We start from the raw sequence: 16078 nt of genomic DNA, 5'->3' as shown, positions 1-16078 counted from the left end.
ACCCACTCCAGCAGATACCCCAAGAGCAAGGGAAACACTTCCCCAACTCCATGCTCTCAGCATTCCCATGTTTGCAGGCACATTCCCAGCAAATGCATTCTACCTTCACCCTGATGCCTCTCACCTACAGCCCCTACCTGACAACCACCACCCCCACACTTAACCTGAACCCACAGCTGCTGCTCTCTCATTCCTAATTTAAAGCCACTTTCCTCGCTGGATTGGTCAACCTGCAGGCAAGTAAGGCCTGCAGGTTGACCTAAGGTTCTAAGGTTCCTAAGGTTGACCTAAGGTTGGCCGAAGGTTCTCCATGGCCAGGTGCATCCCATCTCCCATCAGCCTTCCAAAAGGGCTCTGCAGGGGTAAAAGCCCAATCACTGTAATTGATACCAGCTAGCACTGAAACCAGGCCCAGGCCCCTCACTGGGCAGGGTCAGGGGAAACCACCTGGGCTCTCCTGCCCTCGAACATCACCCAGGGCCACATGGGACCCTCCTACACAACCTTTCTGTACCTCTTCTGGACATGAACAAGAGTGTTTTCTATTGTACTAATGATTTTGTTTTTAATTAAAAAAAAAAAAAAGAAAAAAGACTCCCCCCAAAACTTTATGAAAGAGAAATCTTATGCTCATTGCTTTTTCCCTCTGAAGTACAAAAAGTAACACTGAGAAGCCTGCTTATGCTGTTTCTACTTTATTTCCAATAGATAATTTACTGTAAAAAACATTGCCAATATATTTATCTAAATATCTCTATTATGTAATACATGTATATACATTTTTTTGTACTAATTTCTATAGAATTGTCTTTCAGGGGTTAGTTTCAGTATACTTAGTTTGTATTATTGTCCATCCTGAATAGTTTTCTGGGATAAAAATTGACCTTGGTAGGAAGTTGAACAGATTGCAATCAATAGTATATACTGTTTTCAACTATCTACCAGATCATACATATTTTACAGAACTACTGGAAAAAAAAAAGTCAAATGAAGAATGAACTGAAGATATCTTTCCCATTAAATAAAGTAGATCTGTTGTCTTGGCAAGTTAATATCCCTGTGCAGTACTGTGATGTTTTCTAGGAGCCTGAGAAAACAGTTAGTCTTGTCCTAAAAACAAAGCTGCTGTCCACTTACAGTTCTCAGACTGCTGCAGATTCCTGTACTTGCCTCAGGATGCTGCCTTTCAGTTGCTACAAATAAGACATGATAAAAGAGAATCACCTCCAATACAGTACTTTTTTTTCAAAACAAGAATTTCTCTGAAGTCAAAAATAGTAAAACCCTTCAAGTACATTTATTCATCACCAATGAAAGTACTGTACAACACCCAAGAAAAGGAACAGGGGAAGGCAATGTATTAATGCTGGCTTTCAATGTCTTTGTCTGGATCCACTTCTGCAGCTTCACTCTCCTGTTGCTGTTTCTTCCAGAGTTTAGCCATTGCAAGTAGTTTGAGATTAGGCTGATTGGCAGTATCTTCTGGGAAAATATAATCATAATATTCCTCCCAGCCAGCATCAGACTACGGAAAAAAAAAAAAACAAACACAAAGCAGGTTTAATTTGCATGTTAATGTTAGCTATTAGAAGATGCTTCTAATAAGCATAAAAATGAAATAAAATTAAAATTAATGTTTGTTACAACATCCATAGAAGCTAAAACTAGTAAGCTGAATGGGTGTGAGACCATACTACTTCTGCTGTGCATAACAACCAAGCAGATGTGATTAACAGCTTACCTAGTTTCTCCAAGTTGCTAAACAAACACTGTCAGTATAGTACTACCTACAGCTAGTTTCATTTGCCTAGCCTGCTGAAGAGCAAGGAGCTTAACAGTCTGTATTTCATGCCAATGGTTGTCTTCAATCAGAGCAGTAATACTGGTATGCAGTTAGAGCACTCATCACTGCTGAATTTGTAAGGAATATCAGATCCCACCATAAAGCCATCAAAGCTTCAGAAAAAGTACTTGCATTATGTTTTCTCTTACCCCATCTTCAGCCTGCAGTTTTCTCCTCTTCTTTATTTTTTCAGGCATAAGTTTTTCTATTCTCTCTTTGGTGGTATCAGTTCCGAATTCCTCTTCAAAGTTCTTCCAGGATTCCAGAAGCATGACTCTCTCCTCTTTCTCCTCACAGTTTCGCATTGCTTTATTAGCCTCTTCATAAATCTGCCGACATCTTGACAAACTCTCTTCCCTTCCAGCGGATAGTTCAAACTGTGCAAAGCTGATCCATACCTGTGGCACAAAAAAAAAAAAAAAAAAAAATCAAGGTGAAACATCCATCCTAAAGTCTTACAAAAATGACAGGTTAAATGATAGTTTAAAAGAAAACAAAGCAACCAAAAAATGAAATATCAATGCAAGTCTAAAGTACTTTTGTTTTTTATAAGCAGATACCCAGAAATTTCATGTTTGTTTCACGTGTAGTATTTACCTCATTTTGACAAGACAGAATATTCACATGAGCAACTTTGGCAAATCTCTTGCGCTTATTTTCAGGTCATGATAAATCTGTTTGAATTCAGTCAAATGACAGCACCAAATTACACCATGAAAATCACAACTAATTTTTCTTTCCAATGTTTTAAAATCTAAAATTCCAAAGCAATTCAGCAGGAAGAGGGCTGCTTTCCAAAGCTTCTCCAAAGCCTTCTTTCATATAAGATATTCCTTTTGTTATAGGAAAGTTAAAAATTTATTTTCCCTTTTAATACCACTGACATGAAACTGAACTTAGATTCTCAGTCAATTTCAGACAGCCAGGTAACCAAAGCAGTCAAGGCTTTCCATCAACCATGGACTGAATTCAAGCCCAATTCTGTACTCTGAGTACCTTAACATGCTGTGTCCGTTGAAGTAATCTGCGGTAAAGATTTCTTGTTTTCTCATACTCCTCTTGCTCAATTTCAAAGTCAATGTAGGATTTCCAAAGAACCTGCAAAACAGAAGTCTCTCCTTACATTCACAGCCTCTTCAAACAACCCTGTATCTAATACTGAGATAATGCCCCCAAAAAAAGTTTTTAATGGAAGAGCATGGATAAATGTGAACATTGTAAAAAGGAATTTCAGAGACCTGAGTATTAATTCACTGTACTAGCTAAGATTAAGACTAAGTAATATGAAATCTTGCCCACATAACCCATTTAGCTTACTCCTGTAAGCATGTTTCTCTCCATTCTTTGTCATGGGTTTTATAGTCTCGTGGTACCCTGCTAAGAAACAGATGCTACATTAATGAGACACAGGCTAGGCCGCTATGGAAAGCGGTTCTGTTCAAGCTGTTAGATCATTTACATTTTAATTAGACACACTATGTAACAAATACCTTAAAATTACTCAAATGTTAAGTTCATCTTCCCCCTTACCTCTGGCATGTCTAGCCGGGGCTGGCCAATAGCCAATTCATATATTGCACGGGCTCTGTCAATATCACCAAGAATGGTCTCCAGTTCAGCAAATTTAATCCATGATGTGCAGTTTTCTGGTGCAAATTCCAGGAATTTTTCATACAGCTTTCGGCAACGATCAAATTCTCGCAGTTGTAACTCCAGTTCAATATAACCCTTAAAAAGTTTGTTTTTTGGACATTTACCTATGGATGTTCCCTGTTAAGAAGTCAAAAGCCAAAAAACACTTACAGATATTGCCAAGGAGGAGAAAAAAAATCCTGCTATTTCTAAACAACTTTTTACTGTTTGGTATTTAACTGAAATGCATTTTTGAGCGGAGTCTGTTTTAAGACACTGGTCAGGGTTAATATGAAATCTAATCAATGTCTGCAAAATGAGTTTGCATACGTAAAACATCAACAAAAACCTGAAAACAGAAAACTTTCTGCCTGGTTACACTTTTAAATAACACCAACTTGCCATGAAGTATTAATTGAATCTCACCATGGCTCAACAAATGAACGCTTCATCTTGCATCAAAAGCTGAAGAAAGCGCAGTACTAGTCTGTGCCAGTCTTCCAGGCAAGCAGTTCTGAAGTACCTTATAAAACAAATTATACCAAGAGAAACCATCTCCTGGACCACCAGTACTATGCATCATTAGATAGAGAATTGTCCACATTACCTGACTGCTGACTTACAGTAATGGATAGATGGAGAAGAAAGTTTAAACCAAATTTGTTTTGATATGCTTCAGCATCTGAACAAAACTGTCTGTCCTCAGCCACAAGTATCAAGCCATGAGAAAGCAGTTTCTGATTTTTAATTTGGGAATCTTTTGAAGCAATAGTTAAGACTGACCACACCTATGACATGTATATAGTGAGCTTCACTCTGACACATTTCTGAAGACAAAGATTATTTATTAGGCACTGAAACCTCTGCTCCTTCCAGCTGGTATGAATAAGTAATTTGAGACCAAATTCCCTTAATGCAATTCTCCTGCACAGCTTCACTACACATTCCCTATATTGGTACTTAACAAAAATGGAGGAAATCAAAACTCTGAAATACTGATTTGGTCACCATTAGGTCTCTCCAGCTCTAAATACGCATTTTCTGTTTCAAAATATGCTCGGTTCTTCCCCATGGCCCACCCCGCTACTATTTCTTAAGCAGCATAGGGTTCAGCCTGTCCTGGCTCCAAGTCCCAGCGTTTCTCAAACCCTAAGAAAACAAAGAATCCATGCAACATCTGCAGCCAGTGAAAAATAAGGCATAACAACGTACTGCCTGCATGCTGACAAGAGCTTCAGGATCAGGAGTTGAATCTGTTCTTCTGCATGGTGACAGTGTGAGACCTAGATACTCACCTCAGGACAGAAGCAAGGCTTCTTGCCAAAGAGGTGGTTCAAAATCAACTTACTGCAAAAGCAAGGTTAACTGCATGCCAAATATAGGTCCAATCCCCCCCCCAAAAAAGATTATGGCTGCACCAACAAAAGCTGGTTTGAAAGATAAGCAAAGTAACCTACTACAAAAAGGTCTGTCAAACTAAACAACAGAAATTAAACGACAATAGGAAGAAGAGAAGTCTAAAAGAAACTGAGGAAACTGGTTTTCCAGAGAGACCAAAAGAGCCTTTCCAGAATATACTAAAACTATTATGCCTAAAACAAAAGGTCTGGAAGCAGGGTGCTGATTGGTGACTAAGGTAATTTGGAAGCATCTTAAACTAAACTAGAACAGAAGTGTGCTTCAAGACAGATGGTTGTCCTCTCCTGCATGGAGACATTAACAGCCTCACAGTGGACTTAATCCCTCTGCTTTGTGTTGTTGTTGTGTTTTTTTTTTTGTTTGTTTGTTTTTTCTGGCCAGGGGCAGTAGTCCAGCTCAACAGAAAGTCTTATTAGCACATTAGAGGTAAACTTGATCCAGTGTCAGCTACAGAAGGCCATTCACATTTATAATCTTATCATCACTGTGACATGCGTACAATCAATTTCCTCTTTAAAATCAAGCCACCTCAACTGCTACCATTACTATCTTTCTCTCCAAATTCCTAACAGTCACCCAAATTATTGAAAGTATCTGAACCAAGAGGAAAGCAAATTTTTCATTTTAGAAGGTTTTCCTGCCAAAATGCATTCCATCATTCTCTGACATGGTAGTGAATACTGAAGAGAAGCTCTCGAGCTGCCCCAAAGTCCCCATGATTGCTTCTGTCAGCAACCAAGTAGCTGGGACTTAATCTATTATGCAAGTCTGAATTTCTGAGAGTCAAAAAACGCCTACTGATTTGGCTTTTTAAACAGCTATTGTTAGTATAAGTATTGTTCAAACAAATCACCAGCGGTTAAAAATTTTCAAGTGTACTAAGCTTATTTGGGTACTCTTGTGTTAAGATGTATGTTTTGTCAACTGAAACGGGAAAGATGCATTCATTTCAGTCCGTGGCTAATTCATCGTATCAAGCTATGCTTCGTTTTAAATCATACATGACAGTAAATACTGGTCCCTGCAGATTTTCTAGAATGCTTTATTTAAGTGGATTAGTAGTGATTTATAAAGGACAATTTAAGATCTTTTAATGTCATTCCCTTGTTACTATTAGTTAGTAAAGTCAATTATGGAATTAACCAAAGCTTACCAAAGCTCTTCTGGCAAGTGGAAGATTCTTCTGTCGTATTTCAAATTGTGCATACAGCAGCCATATTTTGGCAAATGTAAACTGAAAGAAAAAGAACAATGTGATGCCTGGGTTGGAAGCTTAGCAATTAATTTGCACGTGTTCACTAAAAATCATCTCTGTCTACATACAGAGACACATTATTGCTACTGCAGTTAGTTGCATTTGACTTCTGTGTTTTCCTGCTGAAATTGATGAGAGACTGCAACCTAAAACAAACTCTCTACTCCAAGACAATTTATTCTACCATGGATGGAAAGTAAAAATAGCCAGGACAGAAGTCTCTCCAAGGAAAGAAAACACTAAATCAATCAACTGATTGGTAAAACATCAGCTATTACTGAAAAAAAAAATTGCTAATCAACTCTTAATTATTATAGATTAACACTAATCCATCTAGTTGATACTCGTATGACGTGACAAATGACAGATTAGAGAAGGACTAAGTACAGGGACTAAGATTTCTTGACATTCCAAAGCAACATGTTGGTTAATTGTTTTCAAGGTTTGGCCATGCAGATATTTTAGTTAAAATTCACTAGGAAAAAAAAAAAAGAAAACAAAAAAAACAACACCAAAAAGTCAGAAAGTCAGGTATTGAAGACTGTAATGGAGGATGTAAACTCTAATGATGGTTTATGAAATGTACCTCCCTCAGCTGGGACCAGGTAAACAATTAGAAATAGTTACTACAAAAGGTGGTAACTCTACATAAAATTGACTAACAGATATTTTGCAAAGACTACAAACAAACAGGTTGAGAACAGGTATGAAAGAACTAACTTGAGGAGTAAATTAAGGGAAAAGAAGAGATAGAACAATCTTCTACCATTTAACAGCACTGAAGTGTCCACTAAGTATGTGATATTTCAGCTTTTCGTAGCATTCTTGATCACTTCAAAATACTGATGAAACATTAATTTCATTCTGTACAAGGAAATCTGACATCAGTGTGTAGCCTACTGTTTCCCAGTGATGATGCAAGTTACAGACAACTTATGCCTTAAATGGGGGGGGAGGGCACACACACACTATGGATTTTGGAAAATTAACTATGAAACTGGAAGGGAGTCTACTTAAAACCATGTATAAATACCTCCCTTGTTCTTGAGCAGTGTCTTCAGAAATGTGCTAGTAGCATTTTGGAGGGGCTTATGCACCTCAGCCTTGCTTTCTACACTATGCCTGATTAAAGACAAATTAAGGGACTTCTGAACCAGAAAATAGTGGAAAGAAGTAAGGGCAGAAAACTAAAGGATCTCAGTCCTAAGGATTTTAATCCAAGACTTTATATGAACTTGAAGGAGCCATACCTTCTTGTGGGGAATGAGCTCAATACATGCCTGATAAACTTGTCTGGTTCGCTCTGGATCCTGTAAGAACAGGCAAAACTAAATATTTCATTCACTACTCAGATTATGCTACACAGTTTTATATCACACAGTGATTACCAAATGCAGAACAGAGTATTTTTAAGCACAGGAGTTTAGAATCACATATACTTAAAAATATATATTTTTCTACATATCTGTATGCACAATTTAAAAGATGGTAACTTCTGAGTGTCATTAAGTCTTTTGAAACAAGGTTCCTCATTAAGAATGATACAATTATACCAATAGTGTTGCATTTAGGGTGAAAAAAAATATCTTTTTTCCTTTTACCAGACACAGAACTATGATTTTATGAAATAAAGCACAGCTATATTACATGACTGATAACAAGATAACTTGACTGATAGACAAAGTCTTGAAAAGCCACTGTAGTGAGAATTTATCTGCTTCGCAGAACTTCACAAATAGTTTTGTCATACTACTTGTAATACCACTGTATTTGTAAATTAATGTTATGACTGATAAACAAAAGAAATAGTGAAGCTTAAATACTTGTCTCCCATGTAAGGGAGATGTTACACACAAATGCAAGTGTCTGTGTATAGAGGGAAAGATTTAAATAGCAAATAATGTAGCAAATGACACAAAACTTTTTTTTTTGTATTAACGTATCTGTAGCTATTTAGTGTAAGGAAAATACCTGGGAAAGAAAAAGACTTAGAATTACTACTTGCCTTTGCTTCCAGCTCTTCATATAATGCATAGTTAATCCAAAGATAAATATATCTCTTCCAGTGTCTCTTCTCTTGAATTGGAGGAACGTTGGCAATGGCTCTTTCATACACTTCTCGGACAGTCTCTGCATCTGCATCGCTTTCAACTAACCTTAAGTAGTCAAACCATGCATCATAATTATGTGGATTTGCCTTTCAGAAAGATGGGAGCAGAGAAATGGGAAAGAAATGTCAGTAACTGGAAATAACAAAATTTGTTCCTTTGCTTACAGTTTCTATGTAGGAATTTCTCTTTTAAAACTAATCACTGAAATATTAGTAAAAATTGTCAGTCTCCAGTATGCTAGAGGTAGAGGTTTTGAGGGGAGGAGGTTGGGGTTAAGGTTGGTGCAAGTGTCGTTATTTCTCTGTTTTTATTTTTACCTACAAACGTTCTTTGAGAAGGCAAACCCAAGTATGAGCAGAGGAAATGAAGAACTGTGCAGAATTGAATAATTTGGTGAATAGTAGATAGGTATGGCACATCAGTTTCCTTACAAAAAGGTGTTTCTGCACAGATGAGTAGACGTTACTGCATAACAGAAGTGAAGGAATAAGTTACAAGCTAATTTGTGAAGGGTAATGAGTTCTCAGTGCAATCAAAAACTTTGGCTCCACCATCTACACTAGACTGCAGAAATGAAAGAGCAGTGAACACAAGTATTGTTCTCTCGCCTGTGGATGGGATTCTGTCTCCACAAAGAACATTTCTTGGAATATTTTTTGGCTGAAGTACCACAGGTAAAATAATAAATATAATAAAAAGTCAGTCTTCCTGTTATGAGACATTTGCTTCCCTTAAGCAGCAGGTGGATGTATGATGAGCCCAGTGAATATCCGTAATAAATACCTTCACCTCCTCTTCATACTGGAATCTTCTCTTGCTGACAATGATGTCTTCAATTCCCCTTCTATCTCCAAACTTCTTCTCAAAGATGGTGTAATTTTTGAAGAGATTTTGAGCGTCCTGTTTTGGAATTCTATCCAAGGCATATCTGTAGATCACCCTTACTCTTTCAAACTGAAAACATTAAACATCACTTGAATTGTATTTGGAATGCAAGTCTTCTACCCCATAATGTGTGTTTTAGTATGTCAATGACCTTTTAGCGGTATTTAATGTAAATGATTGTTTCAGTACAGGACTAACACAAATCTCCCTGAAGAGTAAGACTTGAAGGGGAAAAAAAACACAAAACCTATAAATACCAAAATCTATCATCACTTAGTCATTTACAGGTTTGGAATATTTAAAATATTTTTAAGGGTCTGTGGTCTGGAGTTCAGAGAATGTTTTGAATTACTAAATAGCCTGAGCACTTCAACAAGAGCATCTGGGAAGTACATGGCTTACGTAATTCTTCTTTTTATCAAGCAGTCAGTTGATATAAAGTGTCAAACTTTTAAATCTGAGGACAGGTATTGGATTTAAAGGCGCTGTTTTCAAGTTTGGTAGATTTTGTGCTTACTTTCTTAGAATATATTTACTCAATATCACCAAAAGGCAAATAGGAGCTAGGCAAAAAAACTGATTCCTTAACTCAGACTACAGTAAGACCTCAATGATTTTGGAAAAAAACAGAAGTATTGAAGTGATTGTTAAGCAGCCTGGAGTTTGATATTCAAAAAGAAATCTTGTGGGGATAGTTAGTATCAGCCTGATGTAAGGAAGTCTTACTTCTTTCTGGTTCTCCTCAAATTTTGCAAAAGCCACATACAAGTGCTCATCCATATGGTCTTCTCCAAAGAACTCCACTGCTCTCTCATATACTTTCCTTGCGTGAGCAAAGTAACAATGCTTCTCTTCAAAGCGAGCATACTTGATCCAGTTCTTCACATCAGGGTGAACAATAACAAGTAGAGCTACGTTAAAGAAACAGTAGCACTTGAATCAGACATCTCAAATTTCATTCTTCCCAATGACTACAAACTCATGGACTATATGAAACAACTTCCACAGATGATATATACAAGGGACACAACTGGGAAGAATACAAAACAGCTGAGTATGCAAAGGCTTCATGTTCAATACTGAGAACCTGAATCTTAAAAAATATAAAGAAGTCAGACAAAGGTCAGGGAAAAGGTTGAGGAGGAAACTGAAATAAGTGATGACTACAAAAAAGCCAGAAGTATGAGTGCTCCTGCATATTCACTGTTGTGGCAGGATATGTCTATTCACGTAACTGAATTTGGAGGCAAAGCGTGTGTGCAATACCAACTGCTGGATCTCAGCATGGTGTTTTACCCCAGCACACCCCGGTAAAAAGGAGCCTAGGGACATACCTAGAGACAGAATAGACAAGCAAGAAATGAAGAAGTCTAAACTTGGCTAGCAGTGACCACGCACTAAAAAGGATATATCTCTCATAAATGGTACGTGCCCTATCCACCTCCTTGTATCTCAGCTCGAAGTTAATATAGGAATGCCAGGCTTGCTCCTCTGGTTGCCACTCCATCCAACGTTCAAACACCTGACGAGATCCAGCAACATTCCCCAACATCTCTTCCATGTAAGTATATTTATACCTTGGAAAACAGGATCAAGTGTTTACGATCACTTTGTAAGTACATAAATTTTAATAATTTTTCAAGTGCTTAATACAAGCATCACTGTGACTTCTACACCTATTCCCCACTTGCACTCCAGAAACACCTGTAGTGTTGTGATGGGCAGCATGCAGAAACATGAATATCCTTCTCTCCATACTCTTACCATTTGAAAAGTATAAAACTATTCCAAAACTAAGCCTTTACCTCTGGCTAGCCTGAAGAACTGCAGAAAGACAATGTACTTTTGCATGATGCCAGAACAAAACAAAACAAAAGATCTCTTTGGGGGTAAAAGAAACGTTCCATTCTCTGTAAACGTACCAGAACTGGTTCACCCTAGGGAGGGTGGTAATGGCTCGATCCCAAATGTTTCGGGCATGATTAACCTGGCGGTTCTTCATTTCCATTTCTGCATATTTCAGCCAGAGTGTGACATTTCTGTAGTCTACATCTAGAGCACGCTCGTAAATGGAACGGGCTCTGGAAAACAAAGAAAAGTTAAGTTGCACATTTAACATGCCTCTAAGACAGTGGTTATCAATGTTTCTTAAGAGGTTTAAGAGATCTACAGCTATATCATAATTACCTCTGTATTTCTTTTAGGCTTTCCTCCCATTGTGCGTACTTTATCCAGTTACTGATAACAGTTCTGTTTTTTCTTATGTTATCTTCAAAAGTCTGAGAAAAAAATTATTTCTGTAAGTAAAAAAAATTCTTCTGTGCAGACCAATCTTTTTATAAATGGCTTACAGATTATTATTACTAGAATGAACTCTAAATGTCTTGCATAGAATCACAGAACGGTTTGAGTTGGAAGAGACCTAAAAGATATCTATTTCCAACCCCTCACCATGGTCAGGGACACCTTCCATCATTTTGAGGTTCCTCAAAGCCCCGTCCAACCTGGCCTTAAACACTTCCAGGGATGGGGCATCCACCATAGCTTCTCTGGGCAGCCTGTTCCAGTGCATCACCACCCTCACAGTAAAGAATTTCTTCTGAATGTCTAATTTGAATCCAGTTTTTTAATTAAAGTCATTAATCTTTGTCTTATCTTTGCACTCCCTGACAGAGCCCCTCCCCAGCTCTCCAGCTAGTCCCTTTAGGCACTAGACGGCCACTCTATGGTCTGCTTGGAGCCTTCTCTCCAAGCTGAACCACCCCAACTCCCTCAGCCTGGCTTCATAACAGAGGTGCTCCATCTTTGTGCCCTCCTCTGGGCTCATTCTCATACTTCCATGTCCTTCTTGTGCTGGGGCCCCAGAGCTGAATGCAGGCTCCAGGTGGGGTCTCATGAAAGCAGAGCAGAGGGGGACAATCCCCTCCCTCACCCTATTGCCATGCTGCTTTTGGTACAGGCCAAGGTATGGGTGCCTTTCTGGGCTGCAAGCACATGTTGCTGGCTCATGTTGGGCTTCTCATCAACACCCCCAGGTCCTTCTCCTCAGGGCTGCTCTCAATCCATTCTCCACCCAGCCTGTATTTGTGCTTGGGACTTCCCAAGCCCAGGTGCAGGACTTTGCACTTGGCCTTGTTGAAGCTCATGAGGTTCACCCAGGCCCACCTCTCAAGCCTGTACAGGTTCCTCTGAATAACATCCTTTCCCTCCAGCATGCCGAGCGCACCACACAGCTCGATGTCATCAGCAAACCTGCTGAAGGTGCACTCAATTTCACTGTCCACATCACACACAAAGATGTTAAACAGTGTCAGTCCCCAGTGCTCTTCCCCTCTCCACTAATGTTGTAACCCCATTGTAGAAGAACACCAGATTTGTCAAGCACAACCTGTCCTTAGTGAAGCCATGCTGGCTGTCACCAATCACCTCCTTATTCTCCACGAGGATCTGCCCCACAATCTTGCCAGGCACAGAGGTGAGATTGACTGGCCTGTAGTTCCCTGGGTTTTCCTCTTCTTTCCTTTTTAAAAATGGGACGTTATGTTTCCCCTCTTCCAGTCAGTAGGAACTTCACCAGATGGCCACAGCTTCTCAAATATGATGGACAGTCGCTTAGCAACTACATCCCCCAGTTCCCTCAGGACCCACGGGGGATATGATGATATATATCATCAGGTCCAGCAGACTTACGCACCTTTAGTTTCCTTAGGCTGTCTCAAACCTGATCTTCTCCTACTCTGTGTGGTTCTTCATTCTTCCAGTCCCTAACTTTACCTGCTGGGGCCCAGTCCATGTGGCTGGAGCTCTTGTCAGTGAAGACTGAGGCAAAAAAGTCCTTGAATACCTCAGCCTTTGCCTCTATCGTGGGTGACCAGGTCTCCCGTTTCCTTAGGGAGAGAGCCTAAAGTTTCCCTAGTCTTCTGTTTATCACTGATATACATGTACCTACAGAACCCTTTCTTGTTGCCCCTGATGTGCATGTCCAAATTTAATTCTAACAGGACTTTCGCTTTCCTAAGTTAATCTCCAGCTGCTCAGACAATGTCTTTGTAACCCTCCCAGGCTAGCTGTCCTTCCTTCCACCCTCTGTAGGCCTCCTTTTGCTGTCTGAATTTGGCCAGGAACTCCTTGTTCATCCATACAGGTTTCCTAGCATTTTTGCACAGCTTCCACTCTGTTGGGATGCATATCGCCCCTGAGCTGGGAGGAGATGATCCTTAATATTAACCAGCTTTCTTAGCCCCTCTTCCCTTCAGGGCCACATCCCTTGGTACACCACACCAAGCAGATCCCTGAAGAGGCCAAAGTCTGCTCTCCTGAAGCCCAGAGTAGAGAGCTTTCTGTGCACCCTCCACGTTGGCCTAAGGATCCTCAACTGCAACTTCCCACAGTCACTGCAGCCACGGCTGCTCCTGAGTTTCAGATTCCCCACCAGCCTCTCTGTTGGTGAGAATGAGGTCTAGCATAGCACCTCTCCTTTTTGGCTCCTCTATCACATGGAGAAGAAAGTTGTCAGCAATGCATCCCAGGAACCTCCCGGATTGCCCACACCCTGCTGTATGACAGGTATCAGGGTGGTTGAAGTCTCCCCTGAGGACCACCCAGACTTGTGAACAAGAGGCTGCTTCTAGCTACCTGTAGTGGACTTCATCTGCTTTACCTTCCTGCGCAGTTGGCCTGTAGCAGACTCCCACTATATAATGTGGCCCATACCCACCCTCTCTGTAATCCTGACTCATCAGCTCTCCAGGCAGAGCTCCAGGCACTCCAGCTGCTCACTGACATTAGCGGGCAACATCCCCTCCTAACCTTCCCTGTCCGTCCTTCCTAAAGAGCCCATGTCCTTCCATCCCAGCACTCCAGGAGAGCCAACCCACCACTAACGCCAATGAGGTCACAGCCCTGCAGGTGCGTGTACATCTGTAACTCCCCTTCTTTACACCTCATTCTATTGCTTAGCACAGAGACACATTGAAGTTGGGCCCCTGATGAAGGTGATGTATGGGCTGGAACAGCTGGAATTCCTTTGTGCTGCTCTCCTACATCTCTCTACATCTACACAGATGTAGTGACAATACATACTCAACACAGCACTTCCTAAAAATTGCATAACAGAGCAGCTAAAAATGTTGATTGCTATACAGATAAGGACTAAACTCAAGTTCCTGCAAGCTGATACCTGAAATATTGATGGAACAGTAACTGAGAGCACTAAAACTGTGAACTCTTTTTCAGTCTCCTGGTTAGCAATTCCAGTGTCAGATGGAATCTAGTCTGCGTGACCCTGAATACACTTGAATGCACCAGCTTAAGTTTATCCGCTTTGATTTGTATACAGCATTGTTTTACGTTTTTCTTTAAAGCATGCTGCCTTGTGATTATTCCCTGGAATTAATATTTTGGCTTCAAATGTAATAAATTTCACAGCTCAGTGCGATGGTGACAGTGTTGTGTTCGGCTGCTGTCAAGATCAATACTATTGGTATAAAACATGTGGCTAAATACGGTTCAAACACAGCCAACGTGGTGGCTTTTTATTGCAATTCATACAAGCAAATAAAAAACTCAAAAATTTGTCTCTAGTTGTTGACTATATCTAAAAAGTAACTGATCAAGCCTAGTTTGTACAAGCAAAGCAGTCCTTTTCAATAAAGAAAAAAAATATACCTCTGATCTCACATGCAAAATGGTTGTTTCAAGACAACTGTCAAGAAATAAGCATGATTAGTACAGAAATCTGTTCTAATGGGTGTCCCACAACGCTTTAGTTCTACAAAACAGAAGTATTGCTTGTGAACACTGTGGGTTTTTTCAAACAGTTGACATGGAAATATCACCAGCACTACTACAACGATTGCTAACGTTACATCATACCAACTGCCATAATATTTGTGAAGAAGCTACATACAAATCACGTACGCAACCCACCTTGCAATGCTTGGAACATACTGAACGCAGACACATAACATGTATTACCAAATTTTGTTAAACATGTTTATACCTTAGTTTTTACACAATAGTTTTTCTAATAAAGTGCTATTTTTTAAAGCGTAAAAAATGCAGAAATAATAAATATGAAGAACACTGCGTTTAAATTAAGCATATTAAAATTTTGGTGCTTTATAGATTTTTTTATTAATATTTTTTAAATTTATTTTTGCTTTTACCTTCCTTTTCCGAAGTTTGTAATCGTTTAGCTCTTCGACATCTGTGATCTTCTGCTGAGGAGGTGGTGGGAGAAGCTCGAGCTCTCTCTCCTTTGCCTCCCTTAACAGCTGCTCCGCTGTGATCTGGACTTCGGCGGGTGCTTTGTTTTTCACCTACGAAGCGAAGGCCCGGTTAACGCTTCCCCCTTCCAACGCGCAACCGCAACCTCCCGTCACGACGAGGACGAGCTCGGGCCTCAGTCGCCGAGCCGGAGCCGGGGCCAGGGCCCAGCTGGGCCGGGCCTCCCCTCGTGCCGTGCCGTGCACCCGCTCCTGCTCCTGCTCCTGCTCCTGCTCCCTCCCCCTCGGCCCGTCCCCAGCCGCCGCCCGGCCACCTTGGCCACTTTGGGGATCCGCTGCTTCCCGGCTGCCGTAGACGCCATCTTGTCGTCCCGCGCCGCGCCGCGCCGCGCCGGCCCCGCCCCGCTCCCGCTCCCGCCCCCCGCGCAGCCCCGCCGCGCGCCGTTGCCGGGGTAACCGCGGCGCGTCCCGGCAGCGGCACCGGCACCGGCACGGCACGGCACGGCGGGGCGGGGCGGGGCGGCGGCGGGCAGCGGGTTAGTGCCCGTCACGGCCGGCGGCCCCGTGCCCCTCAGGGCCCCCTCAGGACCCTTCAGGCCCCTCAGGGCCTCTCAGGGCGGTGTGGTTCCTGTCTGTCAGGATCCTCTGACTGCGGTGCCACCGACCTGAGCTCTGCTTTGGCCAAAGTGCACCGAGATCTCACGGA

General features: G+C 41.0%; 1 protein-coding gene across 1 annotated transcript; it reads right to left on the bottom strand.

The window, feature by feature from the left end:
- Positions 1-689: 689 nt before the first annotated feature.
- CRNKL1 (crooked neck pre-mRNA splicing factor 1) lies at positions 690-15757 on the bottom strand. Its single transcript, XM_082757601.1, has 14 exons — positions 15687-15757; positions 15313-15465; positions 11333-11424; positions 11068-11226; positions 10556-10722; positions 9872-10050; positions 9044-9214; positions 8155-8346; positions 7400-7459; positions 6048-6128; positions 3374-3613; positions 2840-2941; positions 1993-2241; positions 690-1525 (listed from the first exon to the last, which is right to left on the bottom strand). The coding sequence occupies exons 1-14, from the start codon at positions 15732-15734 to the stop codon at positions 1361-1363; spliced, it is 2058 nt and encodes a 685-aa protein (XP_082613727.1). The 5' UTR covers positions 15735-15757; the 3' UTR covers positions 690-1360.
- Between the last annotated feature and the right edge of the window lie 321 nt (positions 15758-16078).

The sequence above is a fragment of the Aythya marila genome, assembly GCF_965140915.1.
Source record: "Aythya marila genome assembly, chromosome: 3".
Classification (NCBI taxonomy): domain Eukaryota; kingdom Metazoa; phylum Chordata; class Aves; order Anseriformes; family Anatidae; genus Aythya; species Aythya marila.
This window is presented reverse-complemented; position numbering and strand designations above follow the sequence as displayed.